General features: G+C 39.0%; 2 protein-coding genes across 3 annotated transcripts in view; both read left to right on the top strand.

The window, feature by feature from the left end:
• The first annotated feature begins 307 nt into the window (after positions 1-307).
• Positions 308-17,835, top strand: pa2g4a (proliferation-associated 2G4, a). Its single transcript, XM_079627503.1, has 13 exons — positions 308-585; positions 3,045-3,173; positions 3,383-3,488; positions 7,231-7,300; positions 7,694-7,786; positions 7,975-8,038; positions 9,034-9,112; positions 9,443-9,521; positions 9,639-9,772; positions 10,053-10,147; positions 10,245-10,372; positions 10,466-10,519; positions 16,458-17,835. The coding sequence occupies exons 1-13, from the start codon at positions 501-503 to the stop codon at positions 16,518-16,520; spliced, it is 1,179 nt and encodes a 392-aa protein (XP_079483629.1). The 5' UTR covers positions 308-500; the 3' UTR covers positions 16,521-17,835.
• Positions 17,836-19,117: 1,282 nt separating this feature from the next.
• Positions 19,118-24,910, top strand: part of myh10 (myosin, heavy chain 10, non-muscle) — a 56,121-nt gene continuing 50,328 nt past the window's right edge. For both annotated transcript variants that reach the window (XM_079627251.1, XM_079627250.1), the window contains exons 1-2: positions 19,118-19,383; positions 20,545-20,919. In XM_079627251.1, coding sequence (XP_079483377.1) covers positions 20,566-20,919 — 354 coding nt within the window. In that variant the 5' untranslated portion in view covers positions 19,118-19,383; positions 20,545-20,565. The remainder of the gene's footprint in view (positions 19,384-20,544; positions 20,920-24,910) is intronic.

Below are 24,910 nucleotides of genomic sequence, written 5' to 3'. Positions count from 1 at the left end.
CCTATACTATATTTGATGTAATTTTTATTTACATAAATGTAGATTTGTTAATGTTTTGTGCCATTTTCGATCCTTAAATCAACCGAAAAAGTACATGCTCTCTAAATTACATGCAGTAGGTCATTGATAGGCCATTGATTAACCCCTAAAGTGTAAAGGTTAAAAAAAAAAAAATGAATTTGAAATCATTGTGCATATAGATAGATAGATAGATAGATAGATAGATAGATAGATAGATAGATAGATAGATAGATAGATAGATAGATAGATAGAAATGTAAGAAACCCTTTTTAGAAAATATCCAAAAGCCTCGGTTGGCTTTTGGCGCCATTGTATATGACGACACCTCCGTAGTGGCTGCGTAGTGGGCGTGGCTACGCTGTGCGTGGAAGCCGTGGGCGGAGCCTGACGGACGGCGAGCCGCTGTGGTAGCGTGACTGATTTCTGCTGTCCGCTCAACGACGTATTGACAGAGAGACGCTTTGAGAGCCGGTGCAACTATGTCCGACGACGAACAGCAAGAGCAGACCATCGCCGAGGATTTGGTCGTGACCAAATACAAGATGGGCGGTGACATCGCCAACCGTGAGTTTGACGTTATGAGTGATGGAGGTGTTGAGTCGGTGACACGGGCCTCCACGCTGCTCTCTCGTGCATGCCATGTGTTAGGACGAGATGAGCAGCGTGGGACATCAGATCCCAGCGCTCTGACCTTATGCAATATGCAGCCGCTTAAGACCTGTTTTAAATGCATGACTGTTCCTCCAGTGCACGTGTATAAAGCTTGTGCACTTTTTGCAGTGCTACAGTATGGAGGGACTCTTTCTGGAGCTAATGCTAGCTAGCATTAGCCCTCAGTGCATGTCAGTGGACACTTGTGGCTCTCGCAATGCCAGCTGTTAGGGGTTAGTCCTCAAAGGCATGGCATATTGGTGAGCTTTCTACATGCATATGTCCACTATTGCAGATCAATGCCTTGAGAGCTTTCCCATCCTATCTGTCAGCATTGCTTACACAGGCAGTGAAACACATGAAGATGTTGAGGGGATGCTGACGGGGCTTTTGACATTATCACTCCAGAGCAGTGTTGGTGTCAATGACTATAGGTCATTGTATGTTTTGCACAGTGAACTTGAATGGTAGTGCACTATTCTTTGAGCTCCATTGATGACTCCGTAATTTGGTGTTTTGCCACATTTGTCTTCTTTGCTGAGCAGAAATTAAGATGTGTTGAGAAGTTCATTTCATCATAAGCTCAAGCACCTGTTAACTGCATATCATCTTTGTTTTAAAGGGATAGTTCACCCAGTAATATATTCTGTCATTAATTACTCATGTCGTTCCAAACCGGTAAGATTTTCGTTTTTCTTCGGAAAACAAATAAAGATATTTTTAATGAAATCTGAGACCTTTCTGTACTCAGCATACCACTTTGACACTTCAAAAAGTTCATAAAGAGATCGTAAAACTTATCGATATGAATCGAGCGGTTTAGTCAAAATTTTCTGAGGAGACTCGATCACTTTATATGATGAACAGATTTAATTTAGGCTTTTATTCACTGAAACATTCATAAACTCACACATGAGATGTGGTAAACGGAAGCGCAAGCATGTTCACTTGACTTGCGAGAACCAATGAGGTTCATTCTCGTGTTACGCAGCACGTTTGAGCTTCAGCGAGAACCAATGAGGTTTGTTCTCGAGCATCAAGCAGGTTCGGTTGAGCTTCTGTTTATGTTTGCTGATCAATATTTATATGTGAATAAAAGCCTAAATTAAATCTGTTCATCATATAAAGTGATTGAGTCTCATGGATTAGTTCAATTCATATAAATTAGTTTTACAATCTCTTTATGAAAGTTTTGAAGCATCACAGTGGTAGTTGCGTAGCTGTTTATGGAGGCACAGAAAGCTTTCAGATGAAGTCAAAAAGATCTTAATTTGTGTTCCGAAGATGAACGAAGGTCTTACGAGTTTGGAACGACACGAGGGGGAATAATTAATGACAGAATTAAAAATTTTGGGTGAACTATCACTCTAAGCCTCAGCCACCCAGACTTCGAGCACACAAAATTTCCATGGACACTGTGACGGTTGTAATATCTGTGAAATTAATGCTCTTCTGTTGGTCACACATCGTCATGTGATATAAATTCACATGTCAGAGTTCAACAAACTTGAACCTTTAAACAGTGAAATTCACATGATCTTGCTTTTCCTGCCTCGCGCATTTGCATGTGTATGAATGGAAGTCAATAGAATGAATGGTGTGATGGACCCTTTATAAGTGGTTCTCAACTTTTCTTTTTTTCAGGAAGATTTCAGGAATTTTATTTGGGACATCAAGTGGCATCCCACACAGTACAAGAACAGTTTTTTGTTTAAGTAAACGACGTCCTTAAATCTGATGTTAAAAAGTATTTAAGGGATAGTTCACAAAAATGTAAATTCTGTCATCATTTATTTATCTTCAAGTTGAACCAAAGAATGTTGGTAACCATACAGTTGACTGCACCAAATTGACTTCCATTGTATTTTTTTTTTCTACTATAGAAGTCAATAGCTAACATCAACTGTCTGGTTACCAACACGATTTCTTTCTGCAAAAAGAATTCTGGTATTTTAATGCTTTAGTACATTAAAAAAAATTATATGCAGCACCTTTTTCACCGCATATTAAACATATTTTGATGGACTGTAATACTAATACCTCTTTAAGAAACTTGTTTTACTCTGTAGATACCTTTGAAAAGGTTTTTAACCAAGTAAATCCAAATGTAGTCTCAGCATTGTGAAATTTTCCCAGATGGAATCCAGCTATTTTAGTAGGGATCCACACTATTGGGAATTCCCAGTGAGAGAGAAAGATTTACCTGCACAAATTTCATAGCAGGTTCAAGTTGGTAACTTCTTTGTGAGCCATGCTTCATAACTTGGTACACTTGACAATAGATTCATATTTTTTTTTTAACCTTGAAATTTCACAGAAATTTGTGTGATAAAATTTGTTTAATCTCTATTTTTATGTTCTTCTCTCTTTAGAGTCGTTGAGGGTGGTCATCGAGGCAGCCAAACCAGGAGTATCAGTTCTCAGCCTCTGTGAGAAAGGAGATGCTTTCATCATGGCAGAGACTGGGAAGATCTTTAAGAGGGAGAAGGACATGAAGAAAGGTAGATGTTGCTAAACGCTTGTGGTTTAGTAAGAGAGTGAGTGGGCTTTAAATTAAGAGACGTCCTATTGAGCCCATTCAGAATAGATCGGTTCAGGTTTAGTCTCCTTCAGAGAAATCTGCTGGTCTAATTTGAAAATATTTCTCTCCTCAAAAATTATGCAGAGCTTTTTTTTTTTGTTGAGGATTGGTGGTTGTCCTTTCTTGCAGGTATTGCGTTCCCCACCAGTGTGTCAGTCAATAACTGTGTCTGCCACTTCTCTCCCCTGAAGAGCGACCCAGACTACACGCTGAAAGATGGAGATTTGGTGAAAATGTAGGCAAACCCCCTCTCCAGTTCGTCTGCGTCTGTCTAACCTCCTCATGTCTTTTCCTTCCTCTCCCCATCTTGTCTGCAGTGTTCTCCACTCTATCCCTCAGTGATATCCCAGTGCCGTCTCTGCCCCTTCCGATTGTGTCTTCCTGCTTGTTCCCTTGTTTTCTGTGTTTCACTCTGCACGTTAATGTCACACTTAATCCTTTTTAATGAAGTGCTTTATGTAGATTCTGCAACACAATTGTTATGAAATCGCTTTTATAGACCTTGTAGAAGCATTGGACCTTTAAAGGGATAGTTCACCCAAAAATTTAAATGTTGTCATAATTTACTCACCTTTAAAGGACAAGTTCGGTATTTTACACTTAAAGCCCTGTTTTCAGATCGTTTCTGATGAAATAGAACGGTTAAGATTGAAATTTGGACACAGAGAATTTTCGGTTTCTGTGGTAGCACCCCCCACCTCCACAATGGCTGCATAGGTGCACAGGAATAATCCTTCCTAAAACGCATTAAACTTTCGTTTACAAAGACGTGAAACTCACCGAGTGGTCAGGGGTGTTCTCTGATATGCTCACACAAAAATCGCTGCAAAAGATGCTTTCCAACAGGTTTTATTGTAGTTTTTGTCCAACTCCATTGACTTTTTTTGGATGTGCTGTGAGGTATTACCGTAGGTATTATCGTAGTTTCACAAAAACTATGATAAAACCTGTGATAAAATCTCTACCCCAAAAACAGCCTTCAGAGCTCCTTTAATCTCTAGCCAGTACTGATTCAATTTCTCCTGTAGGTTTTTTAGATGTTTTTTAATAAAAATCTCTCTTTTTTTTCTCCTACGACGACTGTCAAATTGTCTTTGTTTTTCAAGACGAGCCATGATCAAAATTACCGTTCGAGATTTCTTTCAATCCCGCATGTGATGCAGCTCACGGTCACAGAACGTGTCATTGATTGATGTAAAACTCCGGACGAGTTTTCTTGCGTGCGTCTGATTTTAACTCGTCTTGACTGTCGTACAGTCTGACATTAATGACAGCTGAGATCTTACAGTGTGACATGGCTTACAGCGAGGATCATGTTCGTACAGTCTGACAAGCAACAATTGTAAAGGACTATTACTGTATATATTGTACAGTGTGCGCCCGGCTTAGGTGATGACAATTTCCATTTTTGGGTGAACTATCCCTTTAAGCTTTGACTTACCATCAAGGGGCTAGTATCAACAAGCAGTCCTGTAATTCATCTTTGAAATAAACAGTTTGTTTTCTTATTTCCTTTGTATGGCATACACCGGCACATTTACATTGCTGTTGAAAACTGGTTCAGTGCCATATCCACAGTGTCCCTAGTTAAATATGTCACTAATGGCGCTTTTCCACTGCATGGTACGGTACGGTTCGGTACGGCACGGCACGCTTTGGCGCGTTTCCACTGCACAGTACGGCTCGGTTCGGTACGGCTCACTTATGGCGCATTTCCACTGCATGGTACAGTACGGCACGGCTCGCTTCGGCTCGCTTTAAATGGTACCACCTCTGTTGAGGTTCCAAGCGTACCGTACCGATACTAAATGTGACGTGAAAACACTGCAGATCACTGATTGGTCAGACAGAATAGTCACTTCAGCGTCATTGTATTTGCGATACGAGACACGACTAAATCCGCTAGATTTAAATAGCCAGACAACAGCCAACGCGGAAGCACCTGTATTTACTTGACAAAAAAGTAAAAAATGGCTGAATCGTGGTCAGTGGACGAGGTGCAGACGTTCCTCTCGTTGGTTGCCGAGGAGCGGATCCAGCGAGAGCTGGATGGGGCAATTCGGAATGAAAAAGTGTGCCAAGAAGTAGCACAGCTCTTAGCCGCACACGGCTACCACCGGACCCAGGGATGTAGTGGAGGCTAAACGCACGTAAACGCCGTTTGCACCTCCCAAAATTCTGAAATAGCGTTTATCCACCTCCAAAGTGCGTTTATCCACCTCCAAAGTGCGTTTATCCACCTCCAAAGTGCGTTTATCCACCTCCAAATTGCGTTTATCCACCTCTATAGCATATAGTTCCTAAGCCATTTTAAATTAAGCTTAGGCTATTTTCATATTGTTCATTATTAGTTTCAGAGGTTGTTAAACCTAAGACGAAGTCTTTTATATTGCGCTGCATTACGGACAGTAGCCGCACGGGTTAGACCATAATAATACAGGACTAGCCTAAGATTATCACAAATAAACACAAGATTTTGACGCATATCCAAGCGTTTGTGGAGCGGAGTGTGAGCGCGCACTGCATGGCACAGACGCGCGGGCGCGAACACTTGCATTTCCCTATCAACAGTGAAACAATTAAAAATACTCTATCATTTCTGGTCATACAGAAACTAATAATACATTATTCGCAACTACTTTTATTTTTGTAAACTCGCAATAATAAGAAAACGTTGTGCTTTTGTCAAATAAAATAAAACAATCAGGCGCGCTTTCATGATCTCCGTGAACTGGAGCGCGAGAACTGAAACTAAATAGTCTATGTAGGCTAAAGCTAGAAATGTCCACTTTAAAACGAACAAATGCGAATCGAAAGCTAATACCTTCTGATTATGTAATGCGTATGAAAGGTGCATTTCTCTCTAAAGGCGCATCCGCTTAACAGCGGAGATGGAGATATGTTTTTAGCCGACACTGATTTAGAAAACAATAGTTTATTAATAAACTATTAAAATGCCTCGTTATTTTTTCAGACACATTTATTATCATTAGCCTATAAATCACCTTTCTGTAGGCTGTGGTTCCAGAGATATGGCTCTTCTCATTCAGCACTGCGGGAATAATATAATTTCCAGGTTCTAATTTTGTCTTAGAAAAATAAATCAACAACAACAAAATCCATATTAATTTGTGAATATTTTAAATGTTTAATTAAGGTGCAAAAAGTAATAAACAAAAATTCATCAATATTTATTTTTTGTGCAGCATTTGGTGTAGCCTAGGCTACAGTTCAAATTAAAATTTTGGTGTTCAACTTTGCCTTTAAAAAATACAACAACCGTTTTCGTTTTGTAATTACGGGTTAAAAATATTTTTGTTCTCTCTGTTTTGTCATTTTGTAAACTTTATAGATTTCAACCATATTATTCCTTCTTGAGTCTTTTTAACTAAAAAGTGACTACCGAGCCAGTAGAGGCGGCAACTATTAACGATCAGTCCCACCCACTTTGAAGCGGTACTAACTGCAGTGGAAAAGCAACCGAGCTAAAGCGAACCGAACCGTGCCGTACCGAGTCGAGTCGTACCACGCAGTGGAAAAGCGAAGCGAGCCGAACCGTTCCGCGCCGAGTCGAACCGTACCGAGCCGAACCGAGCCGTACCATGCAGTGGAAAAGCGCCATAAAGGGGTTGCCAATATTACAATTCAATAGAAATAAGCTCATCGAAATATACATAAAATACACAAGTAAATAATACAAAAACAATACAAATAAATTAATATGTATCATAATCACAATTTTAACACAGCGCCGTTAACTAGTTTCCTGAAGTTTAATGCCAAGATAATAAAACGCAGTATAGTGTTATAGGTGTACATTATATGTAAATATATTAAAAACTTTGCTAGATTTATTATGTTCATTTTTTGGATGCTCTCTGAAAACACACAGGAGTTTAATGGCTTTGCTCAGGTTTCCCGGCAGCTGTATGTCTATTTGTCTGTTCCCTCAAAAATATCTCTTATTCTTTCAACAGTGATTTAGGAGTACATGTTGATGGCTTCATCTCCAACGTGGCACATAGCTTTGTTATTGGAGCAACCAAGGTGTGTGTGCACGCATATATGCTTTCCCCCCCCCCCCACACCGTCTCTACATTTTTAAGTTTATAAAGCTTAATGGACTTCTTAAAGTGCAATTATAAAGTATAACAAGCCTCTCTGGAATATTTCTGATTGGTCAGTCCCTTAATGGTCAAAGTTTTGAAAATGTCCCTTCCCAGGGAGCCAATTTCCTCATTCCTACATAGATATACTAGTTTATTTCACTCGTAGTGTTCTGTTTCCTCTACTGCTTAGAAGAATAATTCAATAAAAATGTCATGTCCATGTAACAAGTGTCATGATAATTGCAACATAAATCCACACACAAAACAAGTGACTTTTCGATTGACTGTTCTTTATCCCCTAATTCTGTAATACAATTTTGATTTCTTTTAGGAAGCACCTGTGACAGGAAAGAAAGCTGATGTCCTCAAAGCAGCACACCTGTGTGCCGAAGCAGCTTTGCGTCTCGTCAAACCAGGCAACCAGGTTAGTACATACTTAACACAATTAAAGTGGAAAATAGATGAGTTTGGAACTTCTGAGACCATTAGCTGTTAGCCATCAACACAAGATCGTAGAGAATAGGCAGTATGTATTTTATTCAAATATAGTGATGCTTTGTATCTCATGCAAAGTCTTGTATCTTTTCTATCTGCCCCATTTCCTTTTTGAAGAACAATCAAGTAACTGAGGCCTGGAACAAGATTGCCCAGTCATTCAAGTGCAATCCAATTGAGGGTGAGTTATTGCTATTATTTAATTTGAGGCAGACCAACCACAATTAAACAGACCCGGTCCAGTCTAATTCCAGACTCATTCCAGACTCATTCCAGACTCATTCCAGACTCATTCCAGACTCATTCCAGACTCATTCCAGACTCATTCCAGACTCATTCCAGACTCATTCCAGACCTCACCGGGTTGCTGAAGTGCCTCCGCTATCGTTTGCCAGCATTTATCTTTTTTTCGTGGTAGTCCCTCAAAGAAACATCATAAAGGATGCTCTATGAACCTTTCCTCTATTGCATAATTCCACCTAAGAGCACCAAAGCCACCGTCTCTCTTTAAATCCGCCATGTTTGAAAGCTGAGTACGGAAGTGCTTCTGTTCTCCTATAGAGCGGTGCAGGTATGACATCACTTTGTTGGCCAAAACGTGGAGGTGAGTTAGCGTTTTAGCACTTCCGGCTCCATCGTCTTGAAGTCGATGGTTTTTTTTAATGGGGTTTTGGTTAAATGGCTAAAAAAAAAAGTCTGTGGTGAACACAAGCTCAAGACACTTTGACTTTTTATTCTACGTCATAAAATACATCAGTAATACCCCACCCTTGATTTTTTAAACTGTTATGTATCTTGAAAAAGGCGGTTGCTAACAAGTGGCTAAATGGGACTACAGAGGCTGTCAAGGAGATTAAATGTCATCACGCTGGTAAACCCAGTCCATTTTTTACAGTCTCGTTATGCTTATAACTGAGCTATTATAAACTATTCTAACTTAATCTTTCTTGGAAAATGTTGTCGTTTTACAAATCACCATGACAAATGAATCAATGGAAGTTCAAACATGTTAAATTTTTTGCTGAACTAACCCCTTAATCACATTTAATCACACAAAACATGAAAGCCAAGCAATTCAAACTACCTGCAGACGCCAATATGAATATCTGTGATCTGCCCATTGTTCATTGAAGCATGTGCCATTATTCACAGTTTTCCTCTTTTGCTCATGGATAGGTATGCTGTCCCATCAACTAAAGCAACATGTTATTGATGGAGAGAAGACGATTATCCAGAACCCTACAGATCAACAACGGTATAAAACAAAACAGAATATTGTTCCTTTGTTTTCTCAAATAAGCAGGTGTTTATGCCACTACAGAGACATAGTGTTAACATTTTTGGGGGAAATTGATCAACAAATGGTTTACTTGCAGTATCAGCTTGTAAAGGAAATATTTTAGTATTATTAAAAATGGCTGTTTATCTGTACGATTTTTGCCTGTTGGATGAAATCTTGTGGAAGTTTCGGGCTAGGCTCTTTTGACCTAAGAAAGCAAGCAACCACATAGCAACAAATGAAATGCCACTCAGAACTTTTTGCAGCAAAACTTGCATGAGCAAGCGCATGTTTGTCTCATAACAGGAAGGACCATGAGAAGGCAGAGTTTGAGGTTCATGAAGTTTATGCCGTGGATGTGCTGATCAGCACAGGAGAGGGGAAGGTAAGTGATACCCACACTATACGAACGACACCTGCCATTGTAAATCTTGATGGTAATCCCATAGATCTCAAACAATGGAGACAAAGGGACATTTAGTCTGAATGATCTTTCCCATAGGCAAGAGATGGAGGTCAGAGGACAACCATCTACAAACGGGACCCCAGTAAGCAGTATGGGCTGAAGATGAAGACCTCCAGAATGTTCTTCAGTGAGGTGGAGAGACGATTTGACGCTATGCCCTTCACTCTTAGGTGGGCAAACCCATTCTTCAGTCCTTGCAAAGAGGTGTACCTGCATTAGATAGTCTGTTCCTAAATGAATGAAGCAGGTGATGTACAGTTTGATTAGAAGGATGTGAACGCTGTGAGAACTTTCGAGAACAATGTTCTGGAGTATTTGATAATGTGCTCTATATTTGCAATTGTATTGGCACATGAGAATGCTAGAATAATGACTTTAAAACTAAGTGGATAGATCGATGGTTAAGAATTCATGGCAATTTGATTGTAAAGTCTTCTTTGTGTCCGACAGGGCATTCGAGGATGAAGGGAAAGCTCGTTTGGGAGTGGTAGAGTGCGCGAAACATGAGCTTCTGCAGCCTTTTACTGTACTGAATGAAAAAGAAGGTCAGTCTCATTATCATTGCACCATTTTTTCCCTGCTTTATCTCTTCTTTACCTGCTCAAATGGTAAATCCCTCTTTCCACCTGTATCTCTATTTAGGTGAATTTGTGGCTCAGTTTAAGTTCACAGTGCTGCTGATGGCCAATGGGCCCTTGAGAATCACCAGTGGACCATTTGAACCAGAACTCTACAAGTCTGAACAGGATGTTCAAGATCCTGAACTGAAGGTATGTTAGATCCATATAATCAGTTTAAATCTACATTTAAATAGGTAACTTTCTCCTACCTTGATGATTTGGTTTCTTCTTTGTCTTTTTTAGTCTCTGATCCAGAGTTCTGCAAGTCGCAAAGCACAGAAGAAGAAGAAAAAGAAGGTAAGGCCTCATGTTTCCAAACATGAATTTTCTTCTTTTAGTAATATGTCCTAAATGCTCTTTTCAATACAATGAAAAATGAATAGGGACAGAAGCTGTCAAGAGCCAAAAATGCACAATTAAAGCTTCATAAAGGTAGTCCAGATGTCTTGTGTGCTATATTACAAATCTTCAGAAGCTATACAACAGCGGTATGGAAGCTTTGAGGAACAAAACAAACTTTAAAAGACATTTATAAATCGACAATCTCCACGTCTGTTCTAGATCTACAGATCATTTGCACTTCTGCCAAAAAACTGGGTATAACATGCACAGGAATTTTCAGCAAATCACTTATTTCATTGTTTCCCCCACAAAGCTGTTATATGACTAACTTCGAATATGGCCTGCAAGTTGTTTGGATTAGGGGAGTGGTTCTCAACTGGCTTGGCCATGAGACCCACATTTTCCTATGGTCATATTATTATTTTTTAACCTAACTCCTTAAAAAATACAAAATTGTAATATATATATTTTAAATATATAAGATTTGCTTTTAAAAACCAAGCCAATTTATTTCACAAAAATGATTGACGCACAACTACATCCCACTTTACTTAACATTAGGGCTGGGCGATATGGCCAAAAAAAAATATCACGATATTTTTTTTTATATCAGTCGATATCGATAAATGTCAAATCTTTATTTATTTCAAGTTTAAAGACAGATTTGTACTCCTAAGTGAAAGCTGTAGAAACCAGAGCGTTGTGTTTTTAAACTACTCTTTATTGTCAGAACATATCATGACAAACACTTGCCAAACAGGTGAACATTTCACAAATCCGAGGTAGAACATTCAAACATTTGTCATTTTTCCTTAACAAAATAAATATCTTTATTTCAGTAGTATTAGCTTGAGTTAGGATGCAGATTTACTTTATACAATTTATGTTCATTAACAAAAACCGTAACATCTGTTAAAAAAAGTAACAACATTATTTTGATTTGGTAAAATGTAATATTCTTTAGTTTTATTTAAATTAACCATTGGTCATCCAGCATCATGCATTTAGATCATGATAACCACAGATAAAATGTAACTTTATGGTTTCTATGGTATTTATGAAAACCAGTAGCCTAAATACATTATTAAATACTGTAATTATATTCCATTAGTCCCTTAATACATTGTCTACATTAATAATATTATACAATTCAATATATATATCCCACATTTCATGGTGCAGTTAATATTACTAGGCTAACGTTACAGTAACGTTAAATCCGTGGTAAATTATGGGAATGTGTAGACGGAAAAGCCTTCTGACTGTATCGTTGCGCACAGTGTTTCTCCTGTTCGTCAGCGCTGTCTCATCTGCCTTTAAAGGGTAACTAAACCCCTGGTCAGAGCCTGACTCCACCCACTGGCAATATTTGAAAAATGCTGGAAAAGTGGGCAGAGCCCAACGGACGAACCGAGGGCGGGGCTGAGCGGGTGATTGACAGACCCGCAGTGATTGACAGCTGCTGTCAGACTCGCTAAGATGGAGAGTGACTGGAGTGACGCAAGTAGCTTTGCAACCTGCAACAGAGCGGTCATTTAAAGTCGAGGACTTTTCTCCCCCACCTTCCCCTGAAGTGGAGGAATTGTATGTGGACACAGAGCTAAACCATATCAATTCGAGCCGCTAGCATCGCATTAACTCCCGCATCGCGATCGCCATCCGCGAAGCAGCCGCGCAAGAGAGAATGGGGCCAGTATTTGAGTGGATTATTATTACTATTGACCTACGTTAAGCATATTTTGCCGCTATGTGAAAAAAAATATCCAGCAAAACGCGCCGGCGGTTGTGGAGTCCATGCAGTAAGGGCATGCGTTTGGCACACAAGTGCATGTAAACACTGGCGCCTAATTTACAAGTCTGGGGGAAAGTTATGCAGTCCAGCAGTGCTGTGGCAACCGGCAACACTACACCTACGTACCATCCTAACCACTATACTAAACACAGATAAAGCTACTGCTAAAAATCTACACTATCCTAACTGATGCAATACTATGCTACTAACTAACTATGCTTCTAACAACATTAACAACTATGCTAAATAACTACCTAGGCTACATGAAACAATCTAAATAGCTATATAAATGCTATGCTAACTAGATGCTAAAATTCGCTATCCTGATCGTTTTCAATACTCGTAATTCCAATTTCCAGCTCCTGACTCGCTCTGGTGTTGACGGAACCAGATGCTTTTATACCAGCGGCTGCCAGGGGCGTGGTGAGCTCGCAGCGTCACAGAGTACCCTACGTCAGAGAGTACCCCTACTTCAGGAGATTCCGTTTAACCTGAAGAGGGCAGCACTCAGACGTTTTTATACCATATATTTGAAAATTAAAACACTTTATACTCAAATGTTAAAAAAAGTACTCGGATCAATGAACAGCATTTATGAAGCTCCATTCTTACAGATCATTAACTAAAAAAAGTTGGTTTAGTGTTTAGTTACCCTTTAAACTGGTTTAAATTACTGAGACATTTGTCTTCCTCGCTGAATTCAAGCGCTTCTCACTGGATCTCGTGACCGAGACCGATCAGAGTAAACGCGTCTGCTCTAGTGAACTCGCGCTGCGCTGCCGTTTGGACTTTGAGCCGAGCGGATAAACGGTCCGTGTGGCGCGCGCGGTTCAAATGAGATTCGTTCCGCTTTTGGCGCAAAAACATTATCGAACATTTATCGGACTCTTGATATCGTTTTATCGAGAAATTATATCGCGATAATTATCGTTATCGTTTTATCGCACGCCCTACTTAACATACACATAAATTGTAAGAATATGACTAATACTGATGAATAAGCAGTGTAAGGTTAAGGTAAGGTCATTAAATAGCACCCCCAAACTATTTTTTGTTATTACAGTAAAGTTAGTAAGTTGGTACGAGCCACCACAGTCAATTAAAAATATACAAAATAACAATGTGAAAATAAATTGACATTTTTGGGTTACGGAAACAACAGTTACCATGGTAAATAAATGCACAATACTAACATATTGTTACGGCTCCTGATGAATATAATGAACGAATCTTTCCAGCTAACAAACGAAGTACAATTTATAATGGATTGGTACTTTTTGATAATTTCATGACTTGCTAATTGAACACATAACTACGACGTTGCATGCTCGTAATTTCTTTTGCGCTTTATTTATAGTGAAGTGATATACAGCGCGTGCCGCCGCATTTGTGCGTGCAATTGAAGAGTGTGTGTGCTACGAGCACAGTATAGCGGCTGACAGGACAGGAAAGCTTTATCTTTTCTGAGGTGAGAGACTTTTATTTCGGAACAAGTTACGAAAATAACGTTAGAATGACACTGACATTTAACATTTAATCTGACCGCGGATAAAAATCAGGCAAAATAAACGTCTTGCATCAGAAAAACTTTGACTGCGACCCACCAGTTGAGAAACACTGGATTAACACTGCAACTATTTAACTATAGCAAATCGCTATGTAGCTTTCATAAAAACATTGTTTATTCTAAGCTTGCACTGCAGTTATGTCGTCTGCCACTTTAAAGCAGGATGGATTCTGACTGGCTGTCAATGTGTTTATTATTTTTATTGTTAAGTGATTCCAACGATATTCTGTGTTCCTCTGTCGTTTTAGCTGTGATGACTTCCCTATTCTCATAGAAGTAGAATGATTATTAAAACTTTATATATCATTATAATCAGGGCTTGATATTAACTTTTTTTGCTCACCAGCCACTGTGGCTAGTGGCAAAGTTATTAGCCTCTCTTCACTGGCCACAATTTTGACATTGATACCATGGGGAAAAACTGCCATATAGATATTTGTAATATTATCTCCTATTTGGCAGTAGGTATATTAGGCTGCTGTTACGTTACAGTTCCTCCATTTTATTTTTATTACGACATTTTTGTGTGATCAAAATACTGATTTTGTGGTGGTAATTTCCAGGATTTTTTTTGAAAATTTTTAAATGTTTTTTTTTATAATTAGTATGCAACATATGTGTTATGTTAGATGCACAATAGTCATACATGACAATAGAACAAACAAATTGCACAAATCTGGTTTATTTTGGTATCTTACTTTAAAAAGGCTAGTCCAGTGGTAGCCTACTATCTAGCTTTAATAATATGATCACATAGTGTGGGAAATATGACCAGAATCTTACCAGTAAACCACAGCAATAAGAAACTGCCTAATATAAGTAAAAAGTTCTCAAGTAATTAAAGGGATAGTTCATCCAAACATGAAAATTAGCCCATGATTTACTCACCCTGAAGCCATCCTAGGTGTATATGACATTCTTTTTTCAGACGAACACAATCAGAGTTATATTAAAAAATGTCCTGGCTCTTCCAAGCTTGATAATGAGAGTGAATGGCTGTTTGACTTTGGAAGTCCATTAAAGCGCATGTATTCATGATTAGAGTGCCCGACATGGATCTGCGGGGGTTAATAAAGGTCTTCTGAAGTGAAGCGATGTGTTCGGGCAATACATTTTTTTTATATTTAAAACTTTATAGACTAAAATAACTAGCTTCCGGCAGACAGCCGTACGTTTGTGTATACAGCGCTTTTATTAACTGTCAGGCATATCATACTTCTTATTTGGTCATTCATCCACCTTGAGTAATTTCTGCCCGGTCCTTGGCACTTATGCGAGACGGCAAGTCAGAAATCTTTCGCTGTGTTTCACAGAGTCCACATACTGTGCATGCACAAAGTCTGTATCCTCGTGAAAATAATGCATTACAGCTTTAAATAAATATATATGTAGATAATATTATTAATTATTTTGTAATTATTCGCAATTATTTTGCGTGAAATTACAAATTATGCAGGATTGCAAAAAAAAAAATCAAATTTTTTGGTTGATATTGTGTTTTATTCAGTAATCGTGAAAAACTGAAGGGACTGACTTTAAGACCGGACAAAATCTGCGGGAATGTGTAAAATGATGCGCAATCCCATTTCAAAATTCAAGCACTGCTGAATCCACCTGCATTTGGCGGGTGTTAATGTCATATATAATGTTATAGTTTATCATTACAGTTATTGTCATTGGTGTGAACCAGCCTTAAGGCCTGTTCACACCGGGACGAATTTCTCGCGCGATATTCGCCGACGTTTAACGCCTCGTGACATAACAAAAGGCGCCAATGTGAGTGTGCACACCGACGCGTAAAACGCTACGCGTAAAAGCGTCATTTTTTAAAAAGCGCCTCTGGTTTGTTTTTTTGGTTTGACGCGCCGCGTCAAAAACTATCCGACCAATGAGATTGGCGCTTTTGCTCACGTGTCTGGAGCTTCTTAAGTTACAGTAAAACACAACTGGGGGGGCGCTCAAACACAAAACGGTCTTGCCGAGTGTAACGCGAAGAAGATATACGCCAAGTATAGCGTCTACACTGCCGGGAAAGAAATAAGACGAGGAAGATGCAAGACGAGATGAATGTAGAGCTGTTGGTCTCATTGGTGTCGGAACATAAAGAACTATATGACAAACGTGCCAGCGACTACGCAGGGTATTTCTGTTTTACATTAAGCGCCATCTAATGTCAGGGAATGAATTTGCATGTTCACTCGGCTCATCGTCAGCAAAAATCGCTTGGGTGTGAACACAAAAAAACGCGTTGAAAAACGCTGACGAATAATGCGCGCCGATATTCGTCCCGGTGTGTACGGCCCTTTAGCCTTATGATGCTTTTGTCATTACGTAGCTGACTGTCCCCATTAATTTTAATTGTATGAAAATAGCATCAGCCTGCACAAAGGAACGACAGCCATGTAAAGTCACTCGAATTTTATGAGTGCACTGTAACCTTTTTGTTATGGCATGTTGGTTAGTTTACATAACTGAATATATCATCAGTCAATTGTCTTCATTCGCTTCTCTGTCTGCTGTGTGCTCTGTTACAGGCGTCTAAAACTGCAGAAACTGCTACAGGCCAACCAGCTGAGAACGAAGTTGCAGCCAAATAGAGGCGACACAACTTCACTCTCTCATGAAACCCCCGAAGAGCAAAAACTTCAACATTTCACTCTTGCCCTACTGTTTTAACCTCTTCTTTAACAAATGTTTAATCAAGAGTCTGTGTCCAAGCCTTGTTTAAACATTTTGCCTTCCCCTGTAATGGAGAAATGTCACGTAGATTTGGACTCCAAGCGAGTGCAACAAATTTGTACTTTCATAACGAATCTATTTACTCTTTTGAAGCACTCAATTTACATTTCAACTGGAACGCAATGCCTTTTTCAAAATGTAATTAAAAAAACTTCGCAATTCTTTTGTAGAGTTGCGTTTTTCACATGTACTGAATTAAAATGCACATGACTGTTTGAAATGCTTTGTTTGGCCCAAAGGTTCATTTGAAACTGTATTACACTAGATCAGATTCAGTGGTTTGGAGAAATAAACTAATTCGATTTGCAGCTATTTCTCAGGGTTCCGAAGATACAAACAAAATCTCCTTTATCTGAGAAGTAGTTTTGTACAATTGGGATTGAGAGCACATCCATGGAGAATTTCATGCCTTGCCGTGGCTTTAGAATAGGAATTCGATGTCCAGAAATCCTAAGCAGTCTCGTGAAGCTATTGTGTCTCTCAAAAGGGAAGATCATGTCTTTTTTCTAACTGCCATCCCTAACATTTCATGCTTCGTATGTGCATCTGAAGACGACTCTTTAAATGTTTTTTGTTCATTCTTGCATATGTCCTTTTATTCACGTTTTGGTGTGTTTAATTATCTTTTGTTGATGCAGGGAGATTTTCCAAACAAATTTTAAGATGAATTCAAATTAATATGAAAAAGTCAGATTTATTAGGGGTTCGGTTAAAGGTCTGATCCAAAATAAACTAAAGCTACTTCTACCCACTGAAGCGGGTTATAACTTCCACTTGCCAAGGGCCAACACATTATCACTTTATCTTTACTTCTACAAAGCAATAGTGACTGTTTGACTGAATACACAGATCAAAACTAGGCTCGGATGAGATTGAGAAGCTTTCCAAGCATTGTCTTACAATCTTGTCAGTGCAGTTATTTCAAGAGAGGCAATGAAGCAGCTCTAGAGCATTTCTGGATCAGCCATATTATTTGGGGTTTAGTTGAGGTTGTCTCAGTAGATCTTTTGAAATGTTGGTTATTGTGACTTTTTGTTCTGTTTGCAGATTGTAAAGGTTTAATGTGGGAGAGGAGGTTGGAGGTTTGGAATCGACACAATCTTGTTTTTGTAGTACGAACCATCATATGGGACTATTTTACAACTAATGAAATAAACATAACTTTGAATAGAATTTCTTTAAGATTGTCATCATTGTAAAATTTTACACTATGCCATGCCTTTGCATCGTTGGTGTACAAGGGTTGTTTCATTTGAATTCCAACTTTTATGTAAAGTTTTGAAGAAGACATTTAACGGGACAGTTCACCCAAAAAAGTACAATTCTGTCATCATTTACTCACCCTTATGTTGTTCCAAAGCCTGAATGAGTTTGTTTCTTCTGTTAAACACAAAAGAAGTCGAACCTTTGAATGGTAGATTTATTTACATAAATAGCAACAGGGGGCGCTGTGCGGCCCAGACTATCAGATCCACGCTCATGTTCATTTAGAGATCCTTGGTCCAATACAACTTTGTTTAATAGGGACAGAAACATGATTAAAATCGATAAATACCAGATAGACTTTTTATTTTATTTTTATCTTTGACATGAGGTACATCTTGGATTTAGTTAATTAAAATGTCAGTGAAGAAATCTATTGATACATTTATCCTTAAAAATGCCTTATCCTTTTTTTTATATTAAACGAATCATAGTTTGGAGTTGTATCTTTTAAACGAATCAATGATTCTGAACAACTGGATTCGGACCGAGAGCGACTGTCCCCTTACGGAAATGAACCATAACTATAATAAAAGAGAAATAACCATGTTTTTTTGATGGATTGATTACCATTTGTAACCACAATTTTACAACAAACACCATGACTAAACTATGGTTAATTTGTGGTTACCATGGTTTAACTGTAACCATGTTTTTTAAAATGTTTTTATTGAAGAAAAATTATGGTTAATTTTTATAAAAAGTAAGTTACCAGAAATTTTGAAAATACAACGTTGTGAATATATTTACAGCTTACGTTGTACCGTTTTATCAACATGTTTTTAAAACGATTCACCAATGCAGGTAGGTGATGACGTTTTAGTTACTCTGTTTCGAATGCAAGTTATTTGAAACTGTTCGAAAGAATCGATCGGAAATGACTCGGAAAATGTAAGACAACTACGAGGTTGTAAATGTCATGATAGGTAGGCTAAGACTTTCCATGCTTTACAGTTTTGTTTTATTTTTATTTACATTTTAATTAATTATTTTAACCTTTTTTTTCTTTTGCTCTTAGGCTATTTTGTAAATTAAATAAAGTACCCTGCCCTCTAAATATTTCACGCTCACGGCCTTGAAACCAATATGATACAGGGCAGGCTAGCTCCCGCTAGAAGAAAGAACGCTTGCATGAACAATCAGTTTTGTTGGGGGGTGTAATGCTAATAAACCAATAGCTTGTGGTCAAGGTCCGGTACAATCCAATCCCCGTTCCATAAGGGCCCCGGTGGGTGTGACCGGAGAGGCGGGCGCAAGAGAGTGCGATGCTGAGTTCGGTTGAGGAGTTCAGAGAGAAGCACTGGGCTGCAGACGGTGGCATCAGTGAGAACTGAGAAGGGGCGAAACAAGGGAATATTTGGCCGACTTTCAAAATAACTGGATAATAAAAACGGGACGCGCTGGATTGCAACTCATTCATCTCTTCGTGCACGTAGGTCTCATCGCTGACAGCCCCTGGTAAGTTCATGCGTCTTTTAATTTGGCCCCGTTTTTCCCCCGTTGCCGTATAACGGATTATTTTTTTGCATTACTTTTCAAGCAACGGGGAGAGCTCGCGCTAAGCTCGCGCGCTAACCCATGTTAGCGAGGTTGGTACTGCGGTACCTTTAAAAACAGATAAATACATGTTTAATTTGTAGGATCCTTTGCCTTTGGGCAGCCACGAGCAGCATATGTTGGTTAATGCACTTATAAAACGTTTGTCCGCCTCGCCACAGGCCATATACCGGGAGATGATGATGATGATGCGGAGGAGAAGGCGCGTGCAGCTCCCGGTTTGCAGGCGCGAGGAATGAGCACGAGCACGAGCTAGACGGCCGCAAAAACTTACGCTAGTGCAGGAGAAAATGTTATTTGTTAACGGTCCCGTCGCATGGTTTATACCATGTCAAACTATTTGTTGGACCGCGACCGTTAGAAAGTTGGTTGGACGGGGTTTATCATTGAATGAATTTTGAAGGACTGGCCCTGAAGTCCCGCTTCAGTTTACTGGGGATTCATCACCGTATAACGGCTCTTATCTGTGAAATAACAGGCACGACCCATTTTATTTGCCCTACTTGCCTAATTCTAGCATTTTTTTCCCCCTCTTTGAGAATTACAGTAACTCTTAGTCCAGTTGTAGGCCAGACCATCTGGTTTCTGCTTCTATTGGGGTTTCCCCGTTAATGCGTCTTTGAAAGGCCACTGGAGGTGGTCCAGTGGTACAGAGATATTAAACCTATATGATTGGTATGTGTAAACTGTTTTACAAGCAGCTGTTTACTGAAAATATGAGCTTTGCTCATGTTCCATAATGCAGCATTGAAGTATTCATCATCTAACATTGAGGTGTGTGGAATAAATCCACACACTTTAATTCAGTAGTTTATTGTCTTTTGTTTTCTGATAATTTAAGCAATAAATGACTACAACTATTTTAATATTATAAGAACTATTTTAAAATACTAACCATGTATAATATAGATTGCATGCATAATGTTTAATGATGTATCTGCGTTCTTGGCTATATCCATGTAAAACCTAGATAATATTGACTGTTCATTCTCCTATGCCTGTCTCATATCAGAGTGAGTCTCTGCTCTTTCATTACTAACTCCCTCTAACTCTTTTTTCCAGGTGGCCTATTTTTAGTTCCTCATGCCGGAGATGGCGCAGCGGAGCGGGCAAGAGGACCCTGAGCGGTACCTCTTTGTGGACCGGGCCGTGGTCTACAACCCAGCTTCACAGGCAGACTGGACAGCCAAGAAGCTGGTGTGGGTTCCTTCCGAACGGCATGGATTTGAGGCGGCCAGCATTCGAGAGGAACGTGGAGAGGAGGTGCTCGTTGAGCTGGCTGAAAATGGCAAGAAGGCCCTGGTGAACAAAGATGACATCCAGAAGATGAACCCACCCAAGTTCAGCAAAGTGGAGGATATGGCAGAGCTCACCTGCCTGAATGAAGCGTCTGTTTTACACAACCTGAAGGATCGTTACTACTCTGGGCTCATATACGTAAGTGTGATGTGATGGTGTTTGCTTGGCTTTTTTGCTTTCAAGTTGAAGTCTTTGTTTTTTGAGGTATTTTTCTTTCTTTTTTTATAGGAGTATATAGGCTTCTTTGAGAGTGTAGGGATAGGGCTGCTTCTAATGATTTTAATTTAATTGTCGATTCATTAGACAAAAAAAAACTCATTTGTCTAATGTGTGTATATATACACACACATGTACATGGGTGCTCGTTCAACGAAGTTTAACAGACTCACTTAATGTCAGGACAAACCTTTGTACAAAATGGAAATGCTTGTGGTATATTCTATTTCTAACATTCAGAGATAAGGATATAACAGTAAAATGTTATGCACTGAAGAAGGCACATCTCCAAACGCATTAAACAGCACACATATCTGACATGGTGCCTGACAGGGCAAGCTGTATTAAACTGAATGCTTAAAGCGCATAATTTAAACTTTAAAGCATCTCATGTTTTGGATAACTTCGTTAATGCGCTTTTTCACAGTGTCTCAGTCATTGTCCTCCTCTATAATTCAGATGTGTATTGTTCATAGTAATGCGGTTTTCACTACCGTAAAGTGCCGTGACTGGTGGATGTTTTCTGTGCATGCTTAAGCCATTATTTTCATTTTCGATTTTATCGATTATGCATAGTTGTTGCATCCCTAGTTTGAGTTCATAAGTACCTTGTGGTCCTGAACCACTTTGCAGCATGCACTCAGAGAGAGAAACTGGGGGACTTTTATTGTTCAAGAGAGTGTGAAGCTGTTTGGTGTTTTAGTCCCATCATTTCCTTTATTTCCCTATGAGGTAATCATGGAATCTCAATGAGAGGGGCCACTTGTCTTCACACTGTCCAGCCACTTCTGTTGATCTTCCAACCCAGTCACCAATAAAAAAAATAAAAAAAAATACTGGATCGAATTCATCCAGTTCAACTTTTAATTTCCCATCATTGAAAGCTTTTTTCTGGTCGTTGGTAGCAGAAATCATCTCGACTGGCTGCGCTTTATGAAGACGTTATGAAAGCAGGCAATGTTGTCGTTCATTTTACACTCCCATATTCTCCCATACCCGCTCGGCAGTGTTGAACACGGTCCGGCTGGATGGTAAGGCCTGCTCCCTGCTGCCGTGTGATTTAAGCCTGTTTCTGTGGCTGCTGTGCTCCCTCCCTATTGGCTACAGTACTTAGCTCTGGAGGCCCATGCTTGGCCTAGCCAAAGCTGAAGTTTAATAACAGGACCTTTGTTTGGCATTGAGTTACAACTGGCTCGTAATATCTGCGAGATGTCAAGAAGTCAGACTGACCGTTGACAACCCCTGCATACCTCAGCGTATCTCAGTTTCCTTATTACTGATGGCTAATTATTGTTGACTAGGGGTATGAATGTACTCTCAGCTCATGAGACGATACACGATATTGGGTTCATGAGGATGAGATGTTTTTTTTTTCAAGAAACACTATATTTAAGAATTTTTAGAACACTATATTTAACTTATCTTTAAAAAAAAAAATGTATTTGACTGAAACTCACAAAATGCAAATCAATGCAGGTGCATTTTACTTATCGTTGAACTAATCCAGAGCTTTCACTAGCAATTATTTTGGTAATCGAGCAAATAGTCAATTATTTAGACAATTAATTGAGTAATCGGATAATGTTTTTTGTGGTACTAAAATAGAAGTGAATACCCTTTAAAATGCATAACAATGAGGCAATAATAATTGGTTTAGATAATGTATCAAAAGAAAGTTATTGCTAACATAGCATAGAGCGCTTTATTTGAGTAACACACAGTAATACAGAATTTACCATACAACACATTTTAATTAATTTCAAGCCATTTAGCAACATAAGTCATCCAGCTTTTTAAAATATGATATTCTCATATCGATCTAGCTTACTGCAATGTGCAACAAGTGTCTCATACCAGCCACAAAGCTAACGCACTGCGTAACGTTAACAACTTTCATCACACATGTGTTTTTAGTATGATTGTTTTGACCGAGTAAAACAGTGCTGTGTTACCCCACAATTTTATTCCGTCAAATAAATTGTCCTGAATGAGTAAGTAGTAATTCAGCAATTGCGGCTATTTCATTACAATGAAATAAAAAAAATGTGAATTTAACTTATAAAACATAACTGTAACAATGTTCAAGTTCAGGGAAGAAGTTTGATGTTAAACAACTTTAATTGTAAAAAAAAGAAAGAAAAAAAGAAGATGATGACAACTCCCATGATTCCATGCTCATTCACAGCGTCATCAGTCTACGTCTTTGTTATTTTCTTTAATAAGTGACCTCTAGTGGCGAAACTTTCATAATGTGCCTTTAAAGGTTATCTATTCTTTTTGTGTGCGTGGATAGTGACCAGACCTCAGGCTGGTGTGTGGTATGTGCTCATATCTGCTGTGTGGGCAGAGCCGTGGAGTTGCTGCGTTCCTCTCTGCGTTCCCACGCCCCTGTGTTCCTGAATAGCATGATGGAAGATGCATAAAACAAAGTCCCCATGCTACAACGCTATATTATTTTTCTTTTTTTGATAGTTAGTTTGTTACCCTCGAATGTACTTCTAGCTACTTCTATTACATTACAGAGAGAATGCATGAAGTGACCTGGTAAATGGGCCCTTTGAAACAGCGGCCTGGGCCAATGTTGCCACCTTGTAGACAAACAAATCAGTAGAGATATTAGGGGTGGGAATTGGCAAAAATGTGATGATTCGATAGTATTGCGAATGTGATATTTGGGCCACGATTCAATATTATTGTGATTCTTAACGTATTGCGATACAGCAAGTATTGTGATTCGATTCTGCGATCTATTGCGATTCATGTCCCCCATATTATTCAAAGGCATTACAAATAATGAGGATAAGAAAACAGCTCAACTCACTTCAAATGTCACATTTAATTCTGTGAACATTATCTTCTACACATTAACTGAAGTGCAAAATCTTTGTCCTTGAAAATTCAGGACACAGGAACTTATTACAGGACAGCTGAATAGGAGACCTCTCACATGAATGGTGAGCTCCCAGCACATACAGAGTAACATAAAGCAGACATAATAGAGCTGTCGTGTACAACTGGTTGTGATGATATCTCTTAGTGGTGGGGGAAAAAATCTATTCTGTTCAGTATCGCCATATTTTGCACACGCAATTATATCGATAAAGTAATTTGTTACCATACACCAATTTCGGGGGGACGGGGCGCACATCTGCGAACCCACTGCCCAATAGCCGTTTGGACGTTTTCTGAAGTTTGGGATTAGCTAGAGTTAGCCAGTTAGCAGGAGACCTACACAATGTAAAACTCAAAACTAGTATTTTGAACACCATGTTTCATGCGGTTTGCGAATCTTGCATTGAATTTCCGATATTTGAGAAGCAGTCGTCAGTAAATAAAGGTAACAGGAAAAGTTTAGGATTATACTGCTGTAGTATCATGGTAAAGATGAATTCCACAGATTCTTCACATGCTCGTCCTTGGGCAGTGAAAAAAAAAAAGTCTTTACCATCACATTGTAGAGCACAGCGTCTTTTCGACATGATGCTGTCCAGTGTCCACAGGAATCAGCTGCTGGTTTGAGGTTTAAGTTTCCCTGGTGTCAGCGCACGCAATAAGTGGGCGGGCAACATGCTAATGTTTCGTCTTGACGTCACGACGAAACGGCTTATGACCCGTTTGAAAAACTATTCATCTCATTGACTCAGTCGACTCTTACTTTTGAAAGACAATAACTTTATATAAGGTGCACTTTCAGATTTAAAACTTTGCAGGATGTTTTCATTCACTTAGAGCTATGTTACACACTACATGAAAGGTCATTTTCAAAAATTCATAGTAGGGGCCCTTTAGAAAATGCTTGAAAATTGCTAGTGTAGACTGAGAGCATTTTGAAATGCTATGTATCTGGATTAATGTAGACATAGCCTAAATAGGCAAATGGTTAAGAGTCTCCGATTGGATCATTATTGCAGTG

The sequence above is a fragment of the Phoxinus phoxinus genome (assembly GCF_949152265.1).
Source record: "Phoxinus phoxinus genome assembly, chromosome: 11".
Classification (NCBI taxonomy): domain Eukaryota; kingdom Metazoa; phylum Chordata; class Actinopteri; order Cypriniformes; family Leuciscidae; genus Phoxinus; species Phoxinus phoxinus.
The sequence above is the reverse complement of the archived record's forward strand: the minus strand, read 5'-3'. Positions and strand labels throughout refer to the sequence as shown.